General features: G+C 49.0%; 6 protein-coding genes across 6 annotated transcripts; 2 read left to right on the top strand and 4 right to left on the bottom strand.

Moving 5' to 3' along the window:
* Positions 1–267: 267 nt before the first annotated feature.
* FIESC28_05208 (uncharacterized protein) lies at positions 268–2,291 on the top strand (the record flags this gene model as incomplete). The annotated part of the gene is made up of 5 exons (XM_031159355.1): positions 268–392; positions 441–1,351; positions 1,812–1,849; positions 1,902–1,933; positions 1,991–2,291. 5 exons carry the CDS (start codon positions 268–270, stop codon positions 2,289–2,291), a joined length of 1,407 nt encoding a protein of 468 aa, XP_031016593.1.
* Positions 2,292–2,916: 625 nt separating this feature from the next.
* Positions 2,917–4,873, bottom strand: FIESC28_05207 (uncharacterized protein; the record flags this gene model as incomplete). The annotated part of the gene is made up of 5 exons (XM_031159354.1): positions 2,917–3,352; positions 3,436–3,610; positions 3,664–3,743; positions 4,530–4,573; positions 4,787–4,873. 5 exons carry the CDS (start codon positions 4,871–4,873, stop codon positions 2,917–2,919), a joined length of 822 nt encoding a protein of 273 aa, XP_031016592.1.
* Positions 4,874–6,342: 1,469 nt separating this feature from the next.
* FIESC28_05206 (uncharacterized protein) lies at positions 6,343–8,754 on the top strand (the record flags this gene model as incomplete). Its single annotated transcript, XM_031159353.1, has 1 exon — positions 6,343–8,754. The coding sequence occupies one exon, from the start codon at positions 6,343–6,345 to the stop codon at positions 8,752–8,754; it is 2,412 nt and encodes an 803-aa protein (XP_031016591.1).
* A 550-nt stretch (positions 8,755–9,304) lies between these two features.
* FIESC28_05205 (uncharacterized protein) lies at positions 9,305–12,592 on the bottom strand (the record flags this gene model as incomplete). The annotated part of the gene is made up of 2 exons (XM_031159352.1): positions 9,305–9,395; positions 9,444–12,592. 2 exons carry the CDS (start codon positions 12,590–12,592, stop codon positions 9,305–9,307), a joined length of 3,240 nt encoding a protein of 1,079 aa, XP_031016590.1.
* A 4,070-nt stretch (positions 12,593–16,662) lies between these two features.
* On the bottom strand, positions 16,663–17,719 carry FIESC28_05204 (uncharacterized protein; the record flags this gene model as incomplete). Its single annotated transcript, XM_031159351.1, has 2 exons — positions 16,663–16,854; positions 16,907–17,719. The coding sequence occupies 2 exons, from the start codon at positions 17,717–17,719 to the stop codon at positions 16,663–16,665; spliced, it is 1,005 nt and encodes a 334-aa protein (XP_031016589.1).
* Positions 17,720–19,634: 1,915 nt separating this feature from the next.
* Positions 19,635–21,875, bottom strand: FIESC28_05203 (uncharacterized protein; the record flags this gene model as incomplete). Its single annotated transcript, XM_031159350.1, has 3 exons — positions 19,635–20,869; positions 20,919–21,207; positions 21,258–21,875. 3 exons carry the CDS (start codon positions 21,873–21,875, stop codon positions 19,635–19,637), a joined length of 2,142 nt encoding a protein of 713 aa, XP_031016588.1.
* Positions 21,876–25,519: the final 3,644 nt, after the last annotated feature.

Below are 25,519 nucleotides of genomic sequence, written 5' to 3'. Positions count from 1 at the left end.
TAGAAGGGTCACCTGATCCCGTGTTTAAGTGGTTCTTTTCATCTCGTCATTTCGTGTTAATTGATGTGGCTGTTGCTGTGGCGTACAAACGCTCGACGTCATGAAAAATTTCCCCATGGCGATTGGAAATCCGATACATGTGGGTGGCCCTGTATAAGTCGCCAGACCTCAATGTTCGTTATACAAAGGTCAATTCCATCACTTCCAGGCGAAAACAGTTCCCAAAATCTATAAATAATATATAGGTTTTGAGAATTTGGCACCTTTATGTATCGTCCCAGAGTTTTGGGCCAAGGCCTTCGAGGCTTTGCCTATGCCCGAACATGTCGGCGAACCTATATCACCGATGCTGATGTTGAATCCGCACGACGATACTGCCTTACACAACTACAGTGAGTCAATTGCGCACCGAAACTTGAACCTACTCTAATCCCTTTTAGAAATAGCGACTATGATGCTCATCTCATCCGCCGCTTCGTTCCCTCCCCAATCCAAGATACCTATGCCGCTCTACGTACTCTCAACCTTGAGCTCGTCCGTCTCCCCGAGCTCGTCTCTAACCCTACAATTGGATCCTTCCGGATGAAGTTCTGGCAAGAGTCCATTGACAACACTTTCGCGGGTCGTCCTCCTCGCGAGCCCATCTGCATTCTTTTACACAAGAGCCTGCAGGATCTTGAGGCCCGGGATGGCAGCTCAACCAAGAAGTCGATTAAATTCTGGATTTCCAGATTAATAAAAACAAGAGAAAAGCACATGTCTAATCGACCTTTTGCCAACTTGGCGAGTTTGGAAGAGTATGCTGAGAATACATATTCGACGCTTATGTATGCGACACTAGCGTCTCTACCACTCAGGTCGATGCACGTCGATCATCTCGCCAGCCATATCGGAAAAGCTTGCGGTATTGCCGCAATCTTGCGCGGAATCCCAGTCTTAGCAGCACCGCCTCCTCCTGTCAACACACCTTCTGGACAGGTTCCTCCCGTGCGGGAGCCTGCAATCCTTCTTCCGCTAGACGCTATGGCTGAGGCTGGAGTTAAGGAGGAGGAAGTCTTCAGACAAGGACCCAATGCGCCTGGCCTACAAGATGCTGTTTTCCAGGTTGCAACTCGAGCCAACGATCATCTTATTACAGCCCGAGAGATGCTCAAGAGGCTCAAAGCTGGAGAAGACCCTGGTCATGAGTTTGAGCACCAGGGTGAAGGCGAACATTTTTATGGCGAGGGAAGCGACACAATAAACGAAATTCGCCAAGGTTTTGGTGTGCTACTGGAAGCCATTCCCTCAGCTCAGTACTTGCAGCGCCTTGAGCAAGCCGATTTCAATCCATTTGCTGTGAAGACAGCAGGTTGGAAATTGCCCTGGAGTATCTGGCAGGCTTTGTCCAAGGAACGAATCTAAGCTTTCTCAATTACGACTATCTGAGATTTATTCTCGATGTATAAAAACCCTGTACTATAGAAAACCAATGCATAGAAATGATCATTAATAATTCAATTATGGAGATCCTCAAAATTAATAGTCACACCAGGATTTCAGAAGAACTGATCGCTGAGAGCAGATGACGAAATAATCTGGTTACCTTGTGCCAGTTCAGAGGAGTATCTAGACTGCTTTATTCTGACGCCCTTAGCCTTTAAGACTTGAGTGATCATTTATGAAATGCCCCACTTGTCATGAAGCTCCCGCCGCCGAGACGGAGTGGCTAATCCTCGGGATCCAAAATTCGAGATCCGCCAGAAATTCATCGGGTCTCCAGCGACGGCGAATTCAATCTCGAATCCGCGACATTACTATCTTAATCGTAGATGCCATCACCAAGATGCTCTACGAACTAATTGCCATTGTACGTAATCCAATGCCTCCTTGATAATCGAGCATCAACTAACTGCGAACAGGTCCGACCGGGCAGCCTCTTAGAGGTGAAGGAGTACGTTTTCAACATCGAGCCATCTACCGATACCGAGCCTTAAACTAATTATTGCAGAATCGCCCAAACAGTCGGTTCCCTCGTCCTCAAGAATGGCGGTGTCGTCCGCGGTCTCGCCAACTGGGGCGTTTTCTCGCTACCCAAGCCCATCTCAGTACATCAAATGAAGCACACCCACGGCCACTACTTCGTCATGCGATACGACGCCGCCGCAAAGGTTCACCACGATGTTCGCAACACACTACGTCTCGAACCCCGTATGATCCGTGCCGCACATGTCAAGTTGGGAGACGGAAAGCTTGAGTCCCTCGCCAGATTCGGCCCACCCAAGTGGAAGACGACAGGCAGCGAGGCATAAAGAAGAGAAGGGTTTTAGGCATCAAAACGGAACGGAATCAACTCTAATGGCAACAGCGAAGGGGTGAGAAATGGCATGTTGTATGATATGAGGGGGAACCCAATGAGGAACAAGGACTATATGACTTGGAAGAGAGTCTAGTCCTTGGCTCAGGCATCACTCAATGCCGTGTATAAAAGGCATGCTGCGCCAAAAAAGATAGCAGCAATCACGGTTAAATGAAATTTATAGAAGTTCAAAACTTGCATTTGATGATATTGCCTCGTGTTGTTGGAGATTGACTCGACGTATAAAAAAAAGAACATCAAGACCAAGGATACGCAGCAGTTGGATACGCTTTCTGTTATTGCTACATGTCTATCATAAGTCATCAATCGCGGCCACACCAATGGCCCGAGTGCCATTGGTCAACGCTGTCCTATCTAGAAACGCAGCCCGCTATCTGTATCTCTGGTTGGCGTCTGAACGATGTGCCCTCTGAGATCGTATGTAAGAATCAAACCAGAGCCGCAATCTACGCCTTCTATGTGCGCTTATTCCGTATTGGAACCGACTAGGTTCCGAGCGAAGCCGGCGTGGTTCTCCTAATCGATCTTTCCAGTGTGCCCGCTGGAGTATCAGTCTTCTAGTTGTCAACGTCCATTCCATCGGCCTTACCGATGCCCTTTTCGCGACACCATTCCACGAAATCGTCAATAACACTAGGCCAAGCACCATCCTCGTTCCAGAATGACAATGACTCATCAGAGAGTGATTTGACAGCAAATTCATGGGTCATGTTCCACATGTCCTTGTTGACTGAGCGGGTCCACTTTGCCGTCAGGAAATCCTTCCATAGTTGAAGCCAGTTGTGGTTTGCCGTCTTCCATTCCATGCCTGGGGATTTGAACAGGATGTCCCAATATACGACGGCTGTCTCAAGGCTGAGAGCTTTCTGGTCAGTCTCTCGTCCAGCAACGAAAGTATGTCTGTAGACCTTCCTGAAAAGGGCCTGATCAGAAGAAAGGGACTTAATAAGTCTCCGGATGTGGGCAGCATGCTCCTGGTGTGTTGTCCCAGCTCTGTTACAGAATTAGCAATAAATCTCACTAAGGAAGCCAAGCCATCTCTATAAGGCGTTCGCAGTTCAGGTGTCAGCACTTACCCGGCCACCTTCCAGCCGTCAACGTAGCCTTTTCTGGTGATGACTCCAACCGCGGGAGCTTGAACAAGTTCAAGGGCAACAAGCAACTCTGCGTTTTCCATGTTGACCTTCAACTTATCGTCGAGATAGGACATTGTGGAATCAATTTCGAGTTTATCCTTTTCATCCTTGGTGTCTAATTGAAGATGTAAGCCCAGAAGCCCGACGTACAGTTGGGAAGATACATACCTTGCAGTTGGTCAAACAAAGAATCCAACTTTGTCTCCAATGGTGACGGTCCTTTGCTATCTCCGTTGGACGCAAAGTATCTATACCACATATGTTAGTGTCGTTCATTGATGACAGATCAAATTCGCAAAGAAAGTCAAACAGTGTATCGGCCATGGCTTGGTAGTGGACGGATCAGCAATGACCAACTTGGCCGCTATACAGCATGAAGTATCTGCTCCATGAATAGAGGCAATATACCGGAACGATGAATCCCTGGATGGCTTTGTGGGTGTTTCTCGATAGAATGGTGCAGACCCGTCAGTGTTGCCATTGCTATTCTTGGATGCAGACCAGATAGGGACCCGTGTCGAAATACGGTTCTTCACACCTCTCCACCCCATTCTCAGGCTTGCGATGGTGTATGGCTTGTATGAGGTCAAGGTGTCAGGTTGATGAAAGTCCCCGTCAGGGTGGCAAGGTCGAGTATTGTGTTATGAGGATGATGAACAAAGAATGCTTGTACAGGTTTGGTCATGAATACCAGCTATCCAAGGGCCCATGGAAACAGTCGGGAATTCCATATAGACATGGGAACGAAATGTCTTCGAGGTAATGTCTTCAGGACCCCTCACTAACGCCAGCTACTCCAAGTAACCTTGTCTCAAGCTATCGGCGCCTCTGTCGGTCATACTCTGCAGTGTATCCAAACTGAGCCTGGCAGTAGTGGACCAGGCCACCATGACGGGATACTGGCAAACAACGGCCGGAGGATGCTCGATACAGACATTCCCGTATTGGGCCATAGCGGAAGTCGGATGGCAGTAGTCGGGGGCCATATGCATATCATGACAAGTATAGAGAGTAACTGAATAAAAAGAACTTACGCATCAACTGCTTCGTTAAGCTTAAAACCCGCGTTCTTCAGATACTGTTGACTAAAGTTAGCACAGTCATTCTCAAATTGCATCATGTTCCAGCTATTTCTGGTCTAAGCGGTGTCACCACCAAAACCCGAACCGCTACGCTTTGTGGCCCCAGTCGGATTGTGCAGAGCATCATATTGTCATAACTTTCATGCGTATCCAGGACTGACGGCTGCTGGATCTTAGGAAGAATAGAAGCGATCATGAGGAAGACGTACGCGGGTGGCTTGTCGCTCGGTTTGGCCAGTCAGAGATACGAACTGGGCGATGAGCACCTTCTGCTGGTTTGCAGATGGCGGAGGCATCTTGAACAATCCTGGCCCGAGAGGGATCGCTGGAGTTCTGAAACGTATATCGAGTCGGGTCGTGGGCTTTGGTTCTTCGAGTAATCAAACGTCCGTCGGTCGGGATGATGGAAACGCAATACAGCTTAGTGTCTAGCGAGCCGTGAATCGGATGGTAATGTATTCTTGTTCCGACAAATCTGTCGCTGCCGAGGCGGTATGTATTTTGATAGTTGGCCAGTTGAGATCGCGTTGATCGCCAAAGTTGCCTGCGAAGCAAGCTTAAATATAGGGAACGGAAGGTAGAAGTTCAGGTTCAAGACGAAGCAAGTGCAGATGGAGGGGTTGAACTTTCCCTAGGTTCGGATGCGACAAGGCTACGAACTTAGGTAGCTGATGGTGGGGTTGGATTTTGTAGGCAACGTTAGGTGATGAGCGGGGCTTATTCGTGAATGCCTTAATCACTGTAGGCAGCCCTCAGTATCCATCCATACCACCGTCACGCCGTCAAAGTGTTAAAAGGGTTGGTTAATGAGAGCACCATAAACGAGGTAATTTGATCGATGTAATTTCTAGATCGACCCTTGGGCGATTCATCTGGCGTCTGGTGATATTTCTCTTGCTGCTGGAGCTCATAGGTAAGTCTTAAAGTCGCAGCAAACTCAACTCTCCTGGTATGGGAAACGACTGTCCCATTGGTAGATACTGCTACTGGGTAATAGGAAAACGGTTCTCTAAAGATTTAGAATGTTAAAACAAAGCAATTGAATTTTAGTCTAAGCTGGCATGAAGTGTATATATTATTTCATCTCTTATACTCTCTATCTGATGCCATTCCCTCAAATGATGTAAACGAAGCCCCCAGCTGGTTGGACTGTGGCTGATGGGGACTTTTTAGCTGATCTCAAAGAGGTGATTTCGCACAAGATACTTGACGCAAACTACCCGTGTAGAAAGCTATGATATTCTCGATTTTATTTACTTAGGTATGGTAGGAGGAGACGAATAGGTCATTCATGTATTCCGTCTTCAGTATTATGCGTCTACTCCTGTCAACGGGTAGTTATGCGGACGGAGGTCGGGCATGACTACTGCTGAACACTCACTGTGTTGTAGCATGGATTAGCGCCCTGCCATTCGGATCTCAGCTTAAGGGGCATGTACAGTGCGCATCCTACAGCAGCTCCGCCAGTGTCATGACGTCTAAGCTTAGGCACTTGACGCGGTTCACGACGCGCTTCCAAAAAAAGTTGATGTCAATTAAAACTACAAGCCTCAGCGTCCAGGTTGCAATTCCACAGCAACCAACAAAGACGAGGGATTGAACATGGCTTCATTACACGCAAAAGAAGATGAAGATATACAATTTGATCCAGCAGAACCTCTTAAGGGTATCGTTGTCTGCTGTACAAGTATTCCTGCCGAGCATCGTGTTAGTAACCGTTCAAGTCTGTCCTATCCTCATCATGTGTTCTATTTACTAATGTATCATGGTTGATGTTCAGACCAGCATCGCAGCCAAAGTCTCCGAGCTAGGCGGTGTTCACAAATACGATCTCACGCCCGACGTCACTCACCTTATCGTCGGTGACTACGACACACCTAAATACCGTCATGTCGCCCGTGAACGCCCCGATATTAAGGCTATGGACGCCGCCTGGATCGAAACCCTTAGCGAGATATGGAAGAACGACGATGAGATCGATTACCGAGAACTAGAGAACAAATATCAGCTTAAACCTTTAGAGAAGCGAGGTATCGACCCGACAGTTCTACCAGTACAAGGAGAGGCAGCACGAGATTCATTGCTCATCTGTTTAACCGGATTCGGCGACCAAAGGGACGAAATCGCAAGCAAGATCACATCGAACGGAGGTTTATACACCGGTGACCTGACGAGACGATGCACTCACCTTATTGTCAACAAACCGGAGGGCAAGAAATATGCTGCAGCCAAGGCATGGGGTATTCATCCTGTCACACTTGCATGGCTCGACCAGTCCATCGCGCGAAGAATGATCTTGGAGGAAAGCAAATTCGACCCTATGTTACCTCCGGAAGAGCAAGGGAAAGGCGCTTGGGTTACAAGAGAACTCAAACGTTCATTGAGCAAACGGTCGAAATCTGCTATGGGGATCGGTGCTGAAGAGGGCCCCAGGAAGCTCAGGAAGACCGCCAGCATGAAGTTGAGCTCACAGCGCAATAGTATGTGGGGTGATATCCTCGGACGATCAACGTCAAGAGAGTATTCATTTGCGCAAGAAAATAAGACAGAAGATGCAAATCAACAGCCACAACCTCAACAGGATGAAGCTCAGCCTCCACCACCTGCTCCTCTAGTCCCAGAAAATCAGGGGATTTTCGCCAATTGCCATTTTTATATACACGGATTCAATGCGCAAAGAACTTCTGTCCTCGAACAAACACTCGTTACCCTTGGCGCTACTATATGCAAATCACTACACGAAGCTGCTCTTGGGCGAACCCCGCAGCCGCCTCGTAGCCGTTTTCTGATCGTCCCTCAAAACTCCCAACCAGATACTCACCCTCAAGAATCTTACGATAACCTCTATGTCGTCACCGAATACTACATTGAGAAATGTTTACACAACAAGCAATACTTTGATCCTACGAATCACGTCCTAGGTCGACCATTTCCATTCTTTCCTATACCGGCCTTTGCCGACCTAGTTATATGCAGTGCCGCTTTCACCGGCATAGAGCTTAATCAGGTGGCACGTGCTGCTGCTCAGCTGGGAGCCAGGTATGAAGGAGAGTTCCGCAAGACTACAAGTGTTCTAATATGTAAGGACCTTGCTTCGATGCGTAAGGAGAAGCTCCGCATGGCTTTAAGATGGGGTGTGCCTGTGGTATCAGCAGACTGGTTTTGGGAATGTATATCAACTGGATTCAAAGTGCCTATCGACGACTACATCTTCCCTGAGATAAAGAGCAGGTATTCAGAAACATCGCAACCAGCGTCTAAAGCAGCAGCAAAAGGTGTCCCTGAAGCTAGAGAACAGAGCAAACCGATACAGCGCACTCTCTCAGAACCTGCTCGCAAGCCAGCAAAGACCAATACGCCTAGACCTCCACCGGCCGCTGGCGTTGATACTTCCGCATTTGCTCATGATTCACCAGAAAATGTCAAATCTGCTCGAAGATCCACTACGAAATCTGCTGCGGCGGCAGACTCTGCCATATCAGCGGAGTTCGTCACAGCTCGTACGCACCCGGTGACTACAAATAGTCTGCCTAAAGACAAAGACTTCGATGCTCCCCTCGGGGAAGTGCCTCCGTCCAAGGTCCCTCAGGCACGTAGGGATGGGTCTCCGTCGCCTGTCAAACAATCTGCATTATCTCGCACTCGATCCGACCCCATCACTACGAAATCTCATACTGAAGAAACGGAAAGTTTTCCTTCGGATCTGCAAGACGATCCCCAGCAGGCGAAGCAACAACACAATGCTGAGCAAGCTCGTCTACGCGCTAAGGCTGCCGAACGGCAGGCTCTCTCCTCGAAACTAACATCCCTCATCGAGACAACAACGCCGAACCTCCCCTCGTTTGCTTCCGACGACACAGACCACGCCCCCGCTCGTCCTCGTAAACGTCAGCTCTTCGGGCGCGCTATCAGTAACGCCTCCAACGCCAGCAGTGTCGCCTCACGCTCTGCTGCTGAGCTCCACGACGTATTCGCAGACGAGGACAAGGAAGCAGATAACCAATCTGAACCACCCGCAACGCAGCTAGAGTACCGCGATGATAAAGCCAAAGAGTGCCGAGCTGCATTGATGAGTCGCATGATGGGCGGCAGTGGCGAGGTTAAGCCTGCGCCTACTCCTGCAGCCCCCACGCTGAGTATGATTGCTGGGGCGACCCGAACGCTGAGAAAGCGATAAGTGTAAATACGTGTTTGGAATTATGTAATTTATATACAGCGATATAACTTGCTGAGGTGGTTTGAAAAGCGAGTTTGGCTCTTCAGATAGGAAAACGGTGTACACATAGATGATAATATGGTCTCTAATCTGGGCCGGTCTAATGAAACCTTGTAGACAGGACTTTTTTGCTGGTGTGATTGGGTTTCTTCTATTAGGACATACTTGTTTCAAGGTGAAGCATTCGCTCTATGGGAAGCCAAGACTGTCAAATCTGGTGACGATCTTTTCAACGCTTGATGATTCAAGCCGATATATAACGAGAGAACTCCTCCCCTGTACCGCTTTTCCCTCCCATCCATCAACGGCGCTTTTCCGTCCCAAGTCCCAAGCAAAAAGAAAGTGTAAATAAACGAAGCATTTTTCCCATGTAAGCACGCAAGTTCCAGTGTTGGCTTGCATGCAACGATTCCTTCTATACTAGAAACGAAAAACACAAAAGTTGGTAGATATTATGATTAAAAAAGGGGGTATTGCCGTGGACGTCTTTTGACTATTCCTCTCACGTTGCCTAAACGGATTCCACAAGTCTTTGGTTTGAATCGCCACGACCTGGTAATTGTTCGGAAATCATTGTTTGCCAAAGATTGTCCAGTTCAGCACTATCATCACATTAGCGTCGGATCCTATAATAATAAAAGTTTACTTACCCAGAGCGTTTGTTCATATGGACTCCCTTTTCTCTGCAGAAGAACAAGAATCGACGCATGGTTCGTTTTCGTGCGAAAACCGCCATCACATCTCCTCGAGGCTTGCCATCTGGTGCTTTAACACCGGCCTCGCCCTTCACGGTGATGTAAACATAACACTGCTCGATATTCCATGAGATCTCCTGGATCTCGTCCAAGTAGACATGGAAATCAATCTCGTCCTTGAAATATCCCCACTTGGCGGGGTGCAAGTCCCTGAGCACCTGGTGTTGAAAGCATTGTTGCTGCTCTATCCAGGTCCAGTACTGTGTTACGCTGCTGTGGCTTGTATATAGACGAGTCTTGACTTTCGCAAGGCGCCAGTCATACTTGCTAATTTGACCGCCGCTGCATGAATCTGTATCGGACCAGGCATCAAAGTGGAATTCGTCATGGACCGGACCCGGTGCAGGTGGCAGATATTTGGGCCGCTTGTTCAGATGGGTACTGAAGACTGGCTGAGGACTTGCGACTATCCCTGGGAGGGCTGGGGGTAGCTGGCTAGGCAATGGAGATTGTTCGATGAAGGAATCTTCGCGGGGAGTAGTGGGACCCGAGTGCATGGATTTTCGCTTCTGAAGAGGTTTCGGTGTAGCGCTAGGACTTCCATGGCTCAGGCGAGATTTCATAACTCCAGAAGGGCGGCCAATGTTCTTGAAACCATGTTTATAACGGAGGGCCGTCAGCTTGGAATCATGATAAAAGTCATGAATTATCTTTGGTAGGTTGAAATTGGCGCCCCGGGCTTGCATAAGCTCGTGGAGACGCTGCCGCATCCAGTCGACTGGCGAGATATCAAGATTGAACTTTTCAAGTTCTGATATCGTCTCTGAAAGACGGAATAGGGTGTCATACGAGGTGATGCCACCCTTGCCAGACTGGATGTATTTCTTGCCGAGCAACTGATAGGGACTGATGGGGCCGGTTTCATGGAATTCGAGGATTTTTATACCACGATTAACCTGTCTACCAATTTGGTACTTAGAAGAACCTCCTTTCTCCTGCTTGGTGCCAGCGTCGATGGCAGCCTGGTGCTTCTCACGCCATCGCGCAAGTTGAGGCTCGATGAGCGTCCTCACATTTTGCCAGTTGGGCTCCCAGTAAGGGTGGTTCTCGTTGATCTTTGCCAAAGGTACACCTTCCACACACTCAGGGTAAGTGTAAACTACTCCGTCATTCTTGAGAACCATATTTTCGCGTGTTATCTCTTCCTCAGCGGCTGCGGGAGGGGACTCTGGGGGTTGAGAAGCAGGGTCTGGTGGCAACAAAGGCGGGGTTGGTCGTCCTCGTTCACTCGAAGGAGGGCGGCTTCTCACATTGGCCGGTGTGAACCCTGAAGTTACTCGATACTCTTTTGGAGTAGGCACATGGTCCGACTCGCGTGGTGTTTGAATGGTTTCAGAGCCACGAGGGTCCTTGATGGGGGTATCGCGTTCTGCTGATGGGCGAATGATATCGTGAGGGAGGTGTTGCGGCGCAGTTGGTGGAAGTGTAGCTCGCGTTGCGTCCTGAGGAGGCCTGATCTGATATTGAACAGGTCTAGGGAGAGGCGTATCCACAGGGTCTATCATACGTTCTGGAGCATAGTCTGATCTAGGGGCAGTGCTAGGGCGACTGTGAGGCGCAGGAGGAGAGTTGTAGATCGGTTTGTTAGTTATCCCATGAGGATGTTCGTTAATCTGCATTGGTGCCATAGGTGCTACCTCGACCGTTCGTTCTGGGCCCCTGGCAGAGATCACATCATGAAGCTTCTCTGGGACGCGATCAGAAACTCGCTCGAATCGTCTTTCTGGCTGGGTTTCAATTGTTCGGTTAGGCTGAGGCTCAGTCGTTCGGTCAGGTTGTCGAACGATGACTTGTTCAGACGTTGTTTCGGCCTGTTTCCCTGGTTGTTGTCCGGCAAATCGCTCGGGCGGGCGCTGCATAACAGAGGGCGGCGAACGGGGCCGAGCATCAACAGATACTTGTTCATCAACTCGGTGGGTAGTGTGATGAGCAGGCTGGTTAATGGACACAGATCTTGTCTGAAGTTCAACTGTTTGGGGTTCTTCCTCGCGGGGAGCTTCTGCAGGTGTTTCGTCTGATCCCTCTTCACGTTCTTTTTTTTGTCGTGCCCTCTCTCTCGAGGCTATTATGTCGATTGTGTCCCCAGAAGCACCGTGGCATCCTTGACGATTCCATTCACAGTTGCCGCACTTCTGATACAGATCTCCCCCTACAATAATGCAATCATCAAAAGCACCTTGGTTCTTGTCGCAGGACTGGCATCGTTTGGACTGTATCTCGCCTGTGGCTTGGATCATGCATGACAGCCACTTGACTCCCTTTGCTTCGCTTCGTTCGTAAATAGTTGAGAGATGCGTTGTGTTGAACCGTCGTCCTCGGCGTATCTTGACTGGCCGTCGAATCTCTAACTCTTGGATGCCCTCCACCCACTGATTCCATGGTTCGATATGTTCCACGGGTCCGATCACATTGCCATCGGCATCGACAACATCGACAAGGGTCTCGGCGTTTCCGTGATCATGGTGTTCAACGCCCTCCATACGGTCTTCGTGGTTTACGTGATTCGTTTCTTCCGCTACAGAACCGTTGATGGGTTCTCTTTGCGGCACCAGCCCGTTGGAAGCTGACGAAAGCTCTGGCAAGGCATCAGGCAGAACAAGTCCCTCTGATTCAGGCCTCCTGGTGTCGGGTGTATTCGGATCCTCTCCTCTCTTCTCCCGGAAAAAGCGACGCATTTTGACCCAGATCTCATGTTGCGCTTCTGTTCGCTTTCTGCGCGACTCGTGGTAATCTTGTTCGATACGTACCAATCGCTCTGCCTTTTCGTCGCACTCATCCGTAGTGCGAGCCAACTCGGCTTCGACTTTGGCAAGCTCCCTGGCCAGACGACTCTGAGATTCCTTCAATTGGCTTCGCTGTCCTTTGAGATCACTAAGCTTTAATCGTACTTCGTTCAGTGAATGCTGAAAATCCTTTTCCACCTTGCGGTTCTCTGCCTCCTTAGTTTTGCGAAGGTTCGCCCAAAAATTGTGTTCTGTCTCATCCCAAACAGACTTTGCTTCCCCTTCTGGGAGAGCATCCCAGACTTCTTCCCCTGTGGCCATCATGGGCCACGTCGGTAGAGCAACTGTTTAACACGAGTGAGTGATAACAATAGGACCTCAGAAGCAATGACTATTCCAAGTCAAATAGAAGTATAGTTGCAAGAAACTAGATGATAGGATGCATGAACCTGGCTACAAGGTTGCAAGTGACAGTGTCTGTTTGAAGGAAATGAGCATCGAACGGGTAATGAGTGATCGCGTTTCACTACCAATTGCAGAATATAGTAGGAATGACCAAGTCGAATGAGGAACTGTTAGATCCCAGTGGCTCGAATCCGATGGTCCGAGGGCCGAAATAAAGTCGTGGGGCGCGTGCTGAAAGCGGGTTGGAATCGGACTAAAACACCCCAAGAGACAATCTGAGGTAATAGACTGAGAAGGGGAAATGAGTACGTAGGCGGAAAACGCGTAAGGCAAAAAATTGTCTCGAAGCTCAGGATGAGCGTGTTGTGACCGGCGTGTATTGGTCAAGGTAATAATGGTTGGGGATGTAATAGTGAGTTTCCCCTAACACATTTCATGAAAGTGCCAGGCTCTGTTACTCAAGGTCGTTAATGGTCGAAATTGCTTCCTGTTTTTCGCGACGCCGTAAATGATCTGTCTCGAAAAAAAGAAGCGGGTTTGAAAGAGTTGCTTCGAATTTCCTTCCACCACCCTAGTCGCAGTCACAGTCACAGTCGTAGTTGCAGTGGTAGTCGCGCAAATGAGCCCAAGAGTTTGTGCTGTTGACCAATATCCCTGCTAACAGTACAACCTCATTAATAAAGCTAGCTCATATAGGATCAATGAGGAGTAAGAGGACGCGATCAGGTAGGATACATACGTTTGTGTCTTATGCTGAAATAAAGATCAAAGGATAAGTACCTACGTTGCACAAGGCGTAGCACGTAGTTGGGTGGGTATATGTAGGAGTGTGAAAGATAGAAATTTCTCGGCGATAGGCCAGACCAGGTAGGAATTTGGGGGAATGATTTTTTAAGTTGGGGGGACAAGGGCGAAGTGCCAATGCGGAAAAGGTGTAGTAGGTAGGATATAAGTAACAGAAGGATGTGAGAGAGCAAAAGGTAGAGTAAGCTCGGATCACATCAGATACCTACTAGGGAAAAGTCAATGGAGGAGGGTAACTCGCAGTGACGTGACATGAAATATGGACTCCAATGTGGGAGGAAATAAAGGAAGGGAATGAATGGAATAATGGGAACGGGAACGGGAACGGGAAATGAGAACCTATAGAAGGAAGGGTGGGAAGGAAAGAAAGTTTAGGTGAGTTTATTATTTTTCCTCTGATGGGGATGAATGGGAAAGTGCTACTGCACTGTACCTACTAACCTTACCGTACGTCGTACCTACCAACCAGACTATCGCATGGCATGGCATCCACGAGGAGGAAGGAGGTAGCTGGTCTTCTCCTAGGAAGGAGCACTAGGTACGGACGGCTACGGTGCTAAAACTAACAACCAACCGAAACCACGACTGGGGCAAATGAAAGAAAGAGGACGAATGAGGTGTGAATGCGGATGCGGATACAGAAAGCATTAAAGCTACTAGGTACATAGTAGATAGTACCTACTAAAAGTCTGGCTGGTTCTGGTATGAGCAGCATCATGTAGTTCCGTGCAGGTCGGCTACGGACGTGCGTCGACTATCAACCGGATGGACGAAAGCAGTGATGGATACCAGTTAAGTTTTTTGTTTTTTCCCACCCTCTCTGGTCTCCTCTCCTTCTGCCGTCTTTTCTGTTTTCTTTCGCTACGTAATTTATTCTCCTGGTCTCCTCAGCTGCGTTTGCGCGCTTTGTTTCCGCTAGATCCTCGTGGACCCTTGCTCCGATCGACCACTGAGAGTGGTCGGACAAGTGCCTAGCAATAGCTTGTCTTGCACGTTTCCGTAAAAATGTACAAGTACTGTACATCGACTATCAGAGGAAATAAGAATTGAGTTTCGCCAAAGCCACTGCGTTTAAATACACAGTGCCGTAGATCCTGACAGCCCAGATGAGTATCCGTACAGTACTAGGTTGCTCTACCTATCAGCAGTAACCCTGCATATCCAACTCTTCCTCATTACTCATACCAAGCACGCGCATCGTCTGATCTGATCTGACCTGTTCACTCACTTCCTTCAATTCAATTCTGCTGCGACACAAAGTCCTAGGACTTGCTCACATTCTCCACCGTCCTGATTCTCCATCATAAAAGGTACCTTACCCATACCCTACCCAGCGTCCGGTACCGAATCATGCAAGAAGCGAGCAAAACGTAAAAGCCGACAGGGTTACCCTTGTTCTGGGCATCCTATTTAGTTCTAGCGGTTCATCACGTGCGAGGAAACGACAAAACTGATTAGCTTGTGCAAACGAGGAAGGAGAATGTCAATGTATGGTTAAGAGATCGTAATGATAATCACAGGCGAGCTGTCCGCGGCTTTATCAACCAACATCCATCCTTCCATGCTTCCATCCATGATCCATCGCTTTCTCAAGACTTGCTTGCTCCCTCTCACCTTTTTTTGTGGTCCCCCCTGAGCAGATCCGAGATTGATGAGGACAAAAGAGGACATCCGTTCTCAGCAACACGCATACGCGACCCTGTCAAAGTTCCCTGGGTGTTTTACCCGCAGTCTTAGCACCATGGAACAGAAACTTATACTACTACATAGTAGGTACTGTACCTAGTACACGTCAAGGTATCCTGGAGTAGGTAATTGTACATAATTGTACTGTACTAATCAGTTATCTAACCCTCATGTCATCACTACGCCAAATTACACATACTGTAGTGTTGGGCCCGAGACAGATATATGGGTACGGTAATAATACGCGGACTAGGCTTATTTATTCCCTGCGACTTAGACCATGGTGTATGACATTGCACTTAAGGAATGGACGATATACGAGCAGAGACCCTCGCAACAACTAAACAAGCAGGCCCTGGTTGGTTAGCTACAAGCCTACAAACTTGGTTTCCTCCAATTCCAATCATCCATCCTTCACCCTTTCTGCTCGGTCGGCCATCTAGGTATGCCTCGCATCTTTGACGAGTCTGCTTCACGCAGAGATGACATTCACGGTGACACCATAAATTAATATCAGGTAGCTTCTCGCGCAGAGCGCAGTATCAATCCCACGCCCCCCTGCACCGTGGCGTCGGCTGCCATGCTGACACGATAGTAGATAGGCAGTATTTCAAAGGGGACCCTCAGTCTATGTCAACTTCATGGTTTGTCTATGCATGCACACAGTACCAAGGTAGTGTAGCTGAGTAGCTCCTTGTCGATACTACTCTATCCTTATGGCTGCCTATCCCGCGTGCGGCGCATAATGCCCGGTAAGACGTGTCGTCCTGTCATGCTCTGCAGCAATTGATACTGTATGTAACCTACGCTTAATATCACCTTTTTGGCTTTTATTATCGCAATATCGCCGATATACTTCGGCGGCGGCCGAGGTGCATAGTGGGGCTGATAGTACCAGTTCGTCCAGTGACAGAGTCCATTCACTGACATCTTTTGCCAAGCTATCAACCCAAAAGTCTCTTACCAACACGAGACTCCATCTTACCAATCCCAACGCAGTTCGCTAAACTTGTTCTTATTACTTATCAGCTGATTCGATCGTCTAGATAGATTGGACATGCCGGTTGCCTGCCGCAAACTCGGACTGTTACACAGGATGCACCATGTCTATAATATACTCGAATATACCAGGAATAATATATAACTACCTATGCAAATATATGTATATGCAAAAGCAAATAACAACGACATATCGCCATTGTCCATCCTACATCGTGGCGACCAACAAGGTCCACGTATTAACATGCGTCTTCTCCTTCTCCTATGTCTTCCCTTTGCCCGTCGTTTTTCATGACAGCTAGTTGCCTCGCATCTAGACAAGTAGCCTAGAAATAACCCGTTGAAAACGCCTCGCAATGTAAACAATCCAAAGCAAAACAGCCCCTCGTTCCCTATCACCGTTTCAGGGTCGTATATATCACGCCAGGGTGCGATATTAAAGCAAAAGAAAAGCAAATCTCGTGAATAGCGTCAAAGTTGACCGTAGGCCGGAGGGTTTAGTACTTGGAAGAGTATCGCGCTGCGCCTGGCGAGTAAGGCATATCATATGAGCTGGACTGGCCGTAGGGGTCTTCTGAGAAGACGGTGGCCCTTCGCTCCTCTTCTGGCAGCAGCTCCTTGACCTCCCAGTTGTTCATCCTGGTGCCGACAGAGAATTCGAGATCTTCCTTGGTGATTGAGTCCCAATACTAGTAAACATTAGCAATGATCAAGATATAGTAGTTAGGGAAATGGACATACCTTGTAAACCATCATCACGCCCAGCAAGTTACAGACGGTCGCAAGGAAAAGGCCATCGAGGTAGTGGCTGATAGCGACACAGATCTTTGAGCTGAAGGCGTAGAGGAAAACCTGGCCAGCCACAAAGAAGAAGATACCGAAGGCGATATCTCCAAGAGGCCAGCGGTCCTGCAGCGTTCGAGTGACGAGCAGAATTTGCATGGCAACATATATAAAAAGCTGGATTGCGTTCAAGAGGTAGAGAACAACGAATAATCCGACAGTGTTGGTAGGACCAAGTCCAGCCCAGCTCTTGAAGGTGGCAAGCGAGACGAGGAAGCTGATGGTGAAAGCAGCCAAAGAACTGATTCGCAGCATCCAGACCGAAAGAGGTGTGCCATCCTCGTACAGTTGGAACCCGACAAAGCCATTAATAAGAAGGCATGTGATGACCGCGCTGCTAAGACCGTTTTGCACACTGACGAGATACGGATACGGATCGCTTCCGGGGGGTGCCACACCAGCATCAACAACGAGAGACATAGCAGAGAGCAGCATGTACAGATAGAAGAAGCTCAGAATCTCTTTGCGACCAACAGCAGTGAACTTGCTGCGGACGTGCAGAATCATAATGACAGTCATAACGAGAGCAACAATGTGCATAACAGCCGCAGCACCCTCGAAAATGATAGTATTGGCGAGTTCGATATTACGAGCATAGCATTCTGGCTCGATACCAGTACGGCCAGAGGCCTTCAGAACGGGCCCGACGGCAGCGCATAGTGGCAGAGGTGCGGTCTCGCAGATCGTGGTGAAGTCGCCGAAGCCAGACATGATGGCGGGTTAGGATCACGGCCCGATTGTCGTCGAAAACTTTAGGTGAAATCGCTTATCGTTGAAGCGAGTGTGCAGTGAACGACAAATCGAAAGGTCGACAACGAGCGATTGATCGATTGCCGTCGCTGATGTCGTCGAACCGTCCAGGCGTCGTCGCGAGTTTAAACCGCCAACTCGACCTTTCAATCGTCGGTACCACTTGAAAGGGCGAACTTAGGACAAGTCGCCAATTACAAGGGGTTCAATTTTGATCGGAATGCAATATCGTCCCCTAGAAGCGTAAAAAAGGAGTATATCGACTGGTCGGTGCCAAATGTCTCGTTCTTGACCGATGGCTCAGCGACGCCCCTTTCTTCAGCCCAGCGGCTCAAAATCCAAACGACACAGATGACAATGGCCCAAATCGAATGAGAAAAACAACCAGCAACTAACGACTGTCGCTCGGAAAAGGCGATGATTAATTCGAGATGCAACAAAAAAGCGAATGTCTTGCAAGCCTCTACTGCGCTCTGGGGCTTGGGCTCAACGAGATGAGTGAAAGAGAGAGACAAAGTGGAGCGGAGGGATCTGGTTGCTGTGCCGTCGTTATGGGCAGGTGCAAGGCAAAGTGGCAGAGTGTGGAGAGGTAAGGCGTCGGAAAGTGGCTAATGAGAGATGTGATTGGTTACTTTTAATTGGTTGCCGTGGAAAGCGCCAACGACCCTGTTTGAGGGTAGTCGATCCTTGTAACAATAAGATCGTGTAACATGACGATGACCAAGTCTATTGAATTCACAGGAAGTAAAAGGGAAAATAACTTTATTCCTACTAAACATTGCGGTGATGTACAATAAGCAACATGGTTTCTGAGCATGTTGTTCATTTACATAAGTGTTCTGTCATAGTTGTCTCCTAAGGTTGCGAGTCTATATGCCACTTACAATACTTGAACTTGGCTACGAACTTTCTCTCACAATGACAAAGTAACTCAGCATATAAACGATTCCCTCCACGATTATTAAACATCCCAAAAACCGCTGAAAGATAACTCAAACCACCACGAAGCCATTTACAGTAATGTTTGGAATAAAATTCAATTTCAGTTCCGTTGATGCGTCAACTGCAGTCAGTACCGGCATACCCTGTAACCATAGCCACAATCATCAAGGTTTGCAACAGAATAGAATCACTGGAGCAATATACTGTGATGTAATTGTTATGATAATTAAGGTCCCAAATGTAACCTGCTTCATAATATCGTCACTTGGCCACGTAACAAGAGATGGGCTCATGTTGGCAGTTAGATTTAAGACGAATATTCTGTGACAACGCCACTCCCTATATCTGGCGATACACTCTTTTCTTACACAACAAGACAAGCATTCTTAAGAAGTTGACGCTGCAGGCAGAACCCCGCTGTTGATTGCGATCTATTCTAATAGTCATGAATGACGTTATGGCGCATCTTTATATAGAGCTGGTGCTAATGCAGATGTCACGCCGTGATATTCCGACGCACTATGGACACTGCTGAATTCTGAGTCCTCTTTTATAAAAGGCTCAATGCATCGTGAATATGCTTCGTCGTAGCCCCTGCGGGGCTTCGTAGCGACCGTCGCTGAAAAAGAAGCCTAAGTAACTCCAAACCGAATGCACACCGTGGCCCTTGTTCCAATACCCTTCCCTATGTAGTCCTGTCCGGGAGACTGTTGAACCCTGGCTTATTTCTTTCCGTCCAAACGCCTGTGCCATGCGATACCTTGGATGTATATCCGACGCCAAAAGAATCTAATTTCATAAAAACAAACAAGTAGCGTTGCGAGAAAAAGAATTTGTGAATAGAGTTGTAAATGCGATGAATGCACCGAAAACAATGCTCGCGGGGTTCGGGATAATGAGAACTCTAGTTGATTGAAGGATAACCCTGCCATTCCTAAGACGGGTAGTGTCCCTGAGAGAGCCCGTGGGCGAGAGGCTGATGTTGAGGGTGAACACGGTCGTAAACGACAAAATCAGGCACAACACCAGTTCGAAGATCGTTCCGTCGCCCGATGGGCTGATAGTGCATCTGGGCTGGGGGAACAGGTACAGAGAGATGGTACTGCTCCAAAGATGCCGAAGGTGGGGGATGTAAGAGCGTGTTGACGTGGCGCACGGGCTTGTATGGGCTGGGTCGCTGTTGTAGATAGACGCTCGGCGAGTTGGAGATGGGAGTGTGAGCCATAGGTGTATGGACAACGGAGGATTGGCCGTACGCCTCAGCTAAAGGAGACGAGTTGAATGGACCCAGACGTCCAGGGCTAAGCTGTTTGCTCGGGTTACTGTAGCTGACAGGCGCCTGGGTAGGGAAACCAGTTTGCGCCATGGTGACACCCGTCGTTGGAGGAAGCGATTGCTTCGGCACCATAGCCGCGGGGACAGTAGGATAGACTGTAGACATAGCGCGCATACCAGTTTGCAACGGGGGAAGCGAGACGTGAACAGGCTGAGCTACCTGCTGTGTAGGCTGAGGGTACCCGCTGACATTGATGTTGTGATTGTCGAAGGGAGTCAACGCAGGTTGAGGTAGAGCCTGAGGCTGGGCCTGAGAATGTCCAGTCATGACAGAAAGGTGAGGAACAGGCAGTCTTGCCGGCTCGACAATTCCATTGGATCGCGGTACCTGAGGCATAGTGGGAGCAGCACCTCGTTGAGGGGCAAGTCGCTTGGCGGGGTGTTCCATGATCTCTCCCTCGGGACTTCGCTTCCGTGACACAGGAGGGAACTGGAGGTTTGGCTTGGTGGAGAGTGGGGAGATGATGTTAGTTTGGTATGCAGACCAGTTTTGTGAGTGACTCGACGTGGGTGAGTAGTTTGTTGTAACAGCCGGGGTAGGGGGCAGGTTAACGGTGGGCTGCATAGCAGCTGTCGGTGAAGCGATAGGTGAGTGTTGGCCCTTGTTTGCTGGAGAAGGGACGTGAACCGGTGATGCTGGCAATCGTACAGCTCGTTCGTAGTACTCGTGAAAGCAGGAAAGCTTGTCCAACCAGTCATTCCACTGGTCCTTCGTCGCCACCAAGTTGTATCGCATGTTAGACAGAAACTCCACTTCCATGACGTGAATCTCTTGCACGTTGAAGCATGACACTTCGGCCCAAGTCTTGTTCGTGTAGGTGTTATCATCCAAGACTGTCAAATGGTCAGTTGACGCCCAGCAATAGGAGTGCTCTTCACTTACATTTGTTCCCGAGCATTAGTGCCACCGTCAGCAACCTATATTCGCTACCAGCGCGACCGTTGATCTGAGGTGTCGACATCTTCAGTCGGTAGATGAAAAGTAAAGCCAACAGAATGACATTCTGGGTCACTTGTGTCGTCGAAAGAACGCTGTACACCCACTTTCGAAATTGGTCGAGAGGTTTGGCAAGAGGTGGTAACCGGGGAACGAGTGCATTGGGGCCCATTGCACGAATTGACCCAGCCTGCTTGAGTTCATCGATAGACTCAAACCAGAACAAGCAAGTCATCTAAAACATGTTAGTTATTTGTCCTCTCCATCACTATGCGAAATACGCACTTGGGCAGCGAAATCGGCCAGGTTTCCACCCGCAGGACTGATGCACTTGGGGATCACAAGGCTGTGATAAACAAGAGATTCGGCGTCATCTCTTGTCGCAGTGGATGTCGAATCAGCAGGCGTTGAAGGCTGGGCAGTTTGTCCAACGACTGGGACCGTGTGGGAGGCTGTCGAAATTGATCCATTGCGGTGTTGAGAAACTTGAGAGGTGGGGTGTAGCTCATGGGTCGGATGTGTGGATTGCTCCTGTTGATAGTAGTGGTTATATGTGTTCTGCGGTTGTGGTTGATGTTGTTGTTCGGGTTGTTGCACAGGATATCGGTAGTACTGTGATTTCCCCGTGTCGTTTATCGTAGCTGGAGCTCGAGCAGTTTGAGGAACAGCAGAAGTGTAGTTGTGAATAGCATGGCTATCCCAAGAAGCCACCGGAGGCTGGAATACGGTACTCATGTCGTCGGTAGGAGGAGTCCTAAGTCCGTCTCCCAGCGCTAGTGTATCTTGAAATCGAGAGGGTAGCTTTGGCAGCTTAATGCTTGAGGGAAAGCTTGATTCCCGACTACCAGAGCCGTGGGGAGGCGAGGGAGGAAAGTTCAAGATCGCAAGCGAAGAACCGACCATGGAGACTTATGCGTATTGCCGAGGTGAATCATCAAAGATTTGGTGAAGCACCAAAGCCGGGAGATTGATGTTATGAGGCTTCACTTTGATGTGCAAAAGCCCCACTGCAGACGGCAGGCACAAAAGGCAATTAAGCCAGAACGTTATGTCAAGTAAATGACAACTGATGTATTGTACGAGTGAAGTAACAATACAAGTGTACCCCACCAAGGCTTGAACTTGAATTCGTTCGTATTATTCAATAGGTTCGTTTGTTCGAGAGGGCGTAGAGTTTGTTCAAAGGACCTCGAGGAGCGCAAGTGCCATTATCGAGCAGCACTGACAGGCAGTGCAAAGAATTCGCAGTAGACCGGCTGCAAGCGACTTCGAGGATGACCGTTTCGATTTTCTCGGCGACAGACCGGGTGTTCAACGAGGATATCGGAGGAGGAGTAGAGGTATATCCCAGAGCTAAGTGTAAATTCGTCAAGGCTGGAGATCAATTGTATTCGCTGGGAGGATAGTGGTTGAGTATGGCTGAGGATGGATGTCTAAGAGAGGAAGATTGGATAGGAAAGAAAGGAAGAGGAGGGAAAAGGAAAGAGTAAAAAAGAAGCAACCACGAATGGGTTCAGTCACTCAGTCCATGGCTGGTAGTTGTGTGTGTATGTACAAAGTCCTGGAAGGTAAGGTAGTTTACTTTCATTCACTTGGACTTGGTAGTCTGGTTGTTCGTCAAGTGTGGTTCTCTCCTAGACGCAGCATAGCATAGCGTAGCGTAGCGTAGGGAGTAAGGGTAAGGTAGGAGGAGTAGGGGTGTCCGTCGGGTCTAGTCCCACAAATACCTGGTAGCCCCGTCCATTCCCAATGGTACTTGGTTGCAGCACCTGAGCGCCCACTATCCGCAAGTACTTTTTAGTGGACTAGGACGTCTCCTTCCCTGGAGTGATGCCCTGGATCATACTCCATGGATGGGCTGCTGGCTGGACTGCCACTGGCTTAATGGAGCCATGGCAGACAGAGTCCCTCTCCTCTCTCACTCACGCACTCACTTTCAGTCTCAGACAAGACATTGCACACGCACACCCGCCCGGCCGTCCCTGGGTAGGCCAGGCTGCGCGCCGTGTGGTACTAGCCGAACATGTATTGCGATACCTATTATTTCCCAAACAATTCCACACAAAGCCTGGTACCACGGGCATGGCAATTCTCAGCCCGTCATGTCGCGAGCCTTTGCTAGACCTGCTCTTACGGACTAGACCAGGGCCATCGTGGCGCTCTCCAGCTGACACCGCACCCAGCGACAACCCCCGGTTTCCGTGAGGTGAGGTGAGGTGCTTTGCCTTTCTCTGCCCTGTGTTAGCTGCTATTATTATGATTACCGTACACCCCCAGCCAGGCCAGGATCTCATCGCTATCACCCACCCCTCTCTCACTTCACTTGACTTCACTTCCACTGCCGCTAAAACCCTCAAGTTTCCTCCACTCATCCCCAAGCAAGCTTCAATGGGGACCAAGCCCGCTAGATAGCGGAGTCTTGGGTGCTGGAACCTACCATTCACCCACTGCAGTTTAAGCCCCCCAGGCAACTCGATGGAGCATCGATTTCGAGCAAAGTCGCCCCTGGAACGCCCTAGGGGTCGCCCGGTCGGTGCCGTGCTTGACGCCGGGCTCTGAGCGGGCTTGACGGGGCTCGAAGGACCGAGGGCGGCGGGACTTGCGAAGGGATACCCAGACTACGTTGCGGTATTGAATTCATACATGGATAGTGAGATGGAGATATGAAAATCGAAATGATGGCGAATTTGCTGCGGGATACCAATGCGGTGGCTGATGAGCGATCTGTCCCTGAGAGTGCATCCGAATTCGACTTACACACCCTTATGCACGATTGGATTCCTTCCAAGCCATCCACGAAGCTGGGGCTTGTATGAAAGATCCCTGAAGGTGTCGTTCGGTACAGTGTAAGAGGAGGTTTTCACAAACACATTCGTTGTGGAGTACTAACCATTAATAAAAGTTCATTGGCCACATCGGTTCAGGATTGGCACAAAGCTTCCCATTCATCGGTTGTGGACGGATACAGTAAGTTACAGTGCTGCGATTATTTGTCTGATCAAGGCGTAAAGCCTTGAAGCTGTCAAACTCGAACTGAATTCAACACAGCCTATCTATCTCGGCCGTGTCGTATCTTCGCTTGTCCAACAACTTTTGGTGGTGTGTTGGAACCTTCAAATACTTACCATACCTGTACAAGCGGTGCAACTCTACGGCCACTTTGGATTGTCTTCTCATGAGCCATCCATCAATCATGAGTCTGAACCTCAACCCATGAGGAGCCATGAGATGAGCCATGCCGCGGTGCTTACTCCACTTTGTCTTTCCCTGCTAGGAACGTGAAAGCGTAAGTGTAAGTGTCGGCCGCGTGTAAGAAATCACCAGGTTATTCCTTCTGCCCTGTTGATACATATGTACTGTACTGTCTTTGCTTTGCATCTTTGTGCTATGCTGTGCAGCCTATGCTATGCTTTCCGGGCTGGCCTAGGCCATGTTCCTAATAGATGAGGCGCCAACCATCAGTACGCTACTAAACAAAATTAGTTATTACCGTTCAGGACAATGAAGAGGAGAAACGCACCAGAATGTCCGGTATGAGGATGGAGCGAGCGAAACAAGGCCCCAGCTTGAATGAATGAATGGATGAATGAATGAACGAATAACGTTGGGCGACTAAATCAAGCAAAGCTGTCATGTCCCCGACAAGCCGTCCGTTCCACTCACAGGGTAGCAGAAAACTTGAGATCTAGATTGGGAGTGCAGAAAATAAATGAGCAGACACTTCATACGAGTCTCAGGGAGTCAGAAGAATTGACCCCTAGAGGCATAAGAGACGAAATAACTTGGTCGCATTATGCTGGCTTAGACTGGCAGTTAGGCGACTTTATTTTGGTGGCCTAAGCCATAGAGGACAATTCTTCTGTTACCCACCTGACGAGACAGCGGGAGTTGACGGAACAATATCGTTTCTTGTATTGTTGAAGTCAACTTTTCTGCTACTTCAAGGGTCCTCCCAGTGGGAGCAGCATGCATTCGCCGAGAGGCGCTGCAAATCCGTGCCGCTCCTTTGACTATTAACGGATAAAGCGACTCTCACCAACTTTGTCACCCGGTATGCAAGCGCCGTGTTTTCAACATCCTTCCTTTTTACTTCAATCTCGAGTCCTCATGACATTCTGAGACAGGGCGATGAGCATGAGGACCTTTGGCGTACGAATTTGATAGTGTAGCACTGGGCCTTCTACTGCACACTCACGCAACCAGCGGAGATCACTGGGAACCAGCGTCTCTTCGGCACGCTTGTTAGCTCTTCCGGATCCTTGGTATCCATAGTGCTGAGTCGTAATTCGTTTCTTACAGTGCCTGCCCGCTAAATCAAAATTCTTTCCAAGTGGAACAAGGGCGCGCAATTCGCCTTATCAACCATCGAAGAAAATAGCACGTAGTTTGAAGCCACCGTCTGGCCCCATCCGATAACCTGGCAGTGAACGGTGGGAATCCCTGCCGCTACGGGCATCTTCCCTCGCCCTGAGGTGCAGCGCCATGCACCCATGGTACGGAGCCAGGAGCCCAGCCCGTCATCACACTTCCAACAAAGAGGCTAGGGA

This window comes from Fusarium coffeatum (assembly GCF_003316985.1).
Source record: "Fusarium coffeatum strain FIESC_28 chromosome Unknown BRIP53273_contig_112, whole genome shotgun sequence".
Lineage (NCBI taxonomy): Eukaryota > Fungi > Ascomycota > Sordariomycetes > Hypocreales > Nectriaceae > Fusarium > Fusarium coffeatum.
Note: the sequence above shows the minus strand (reverse complement) of the source record. Positions and strands in the feature narration are given on the sequence as shown.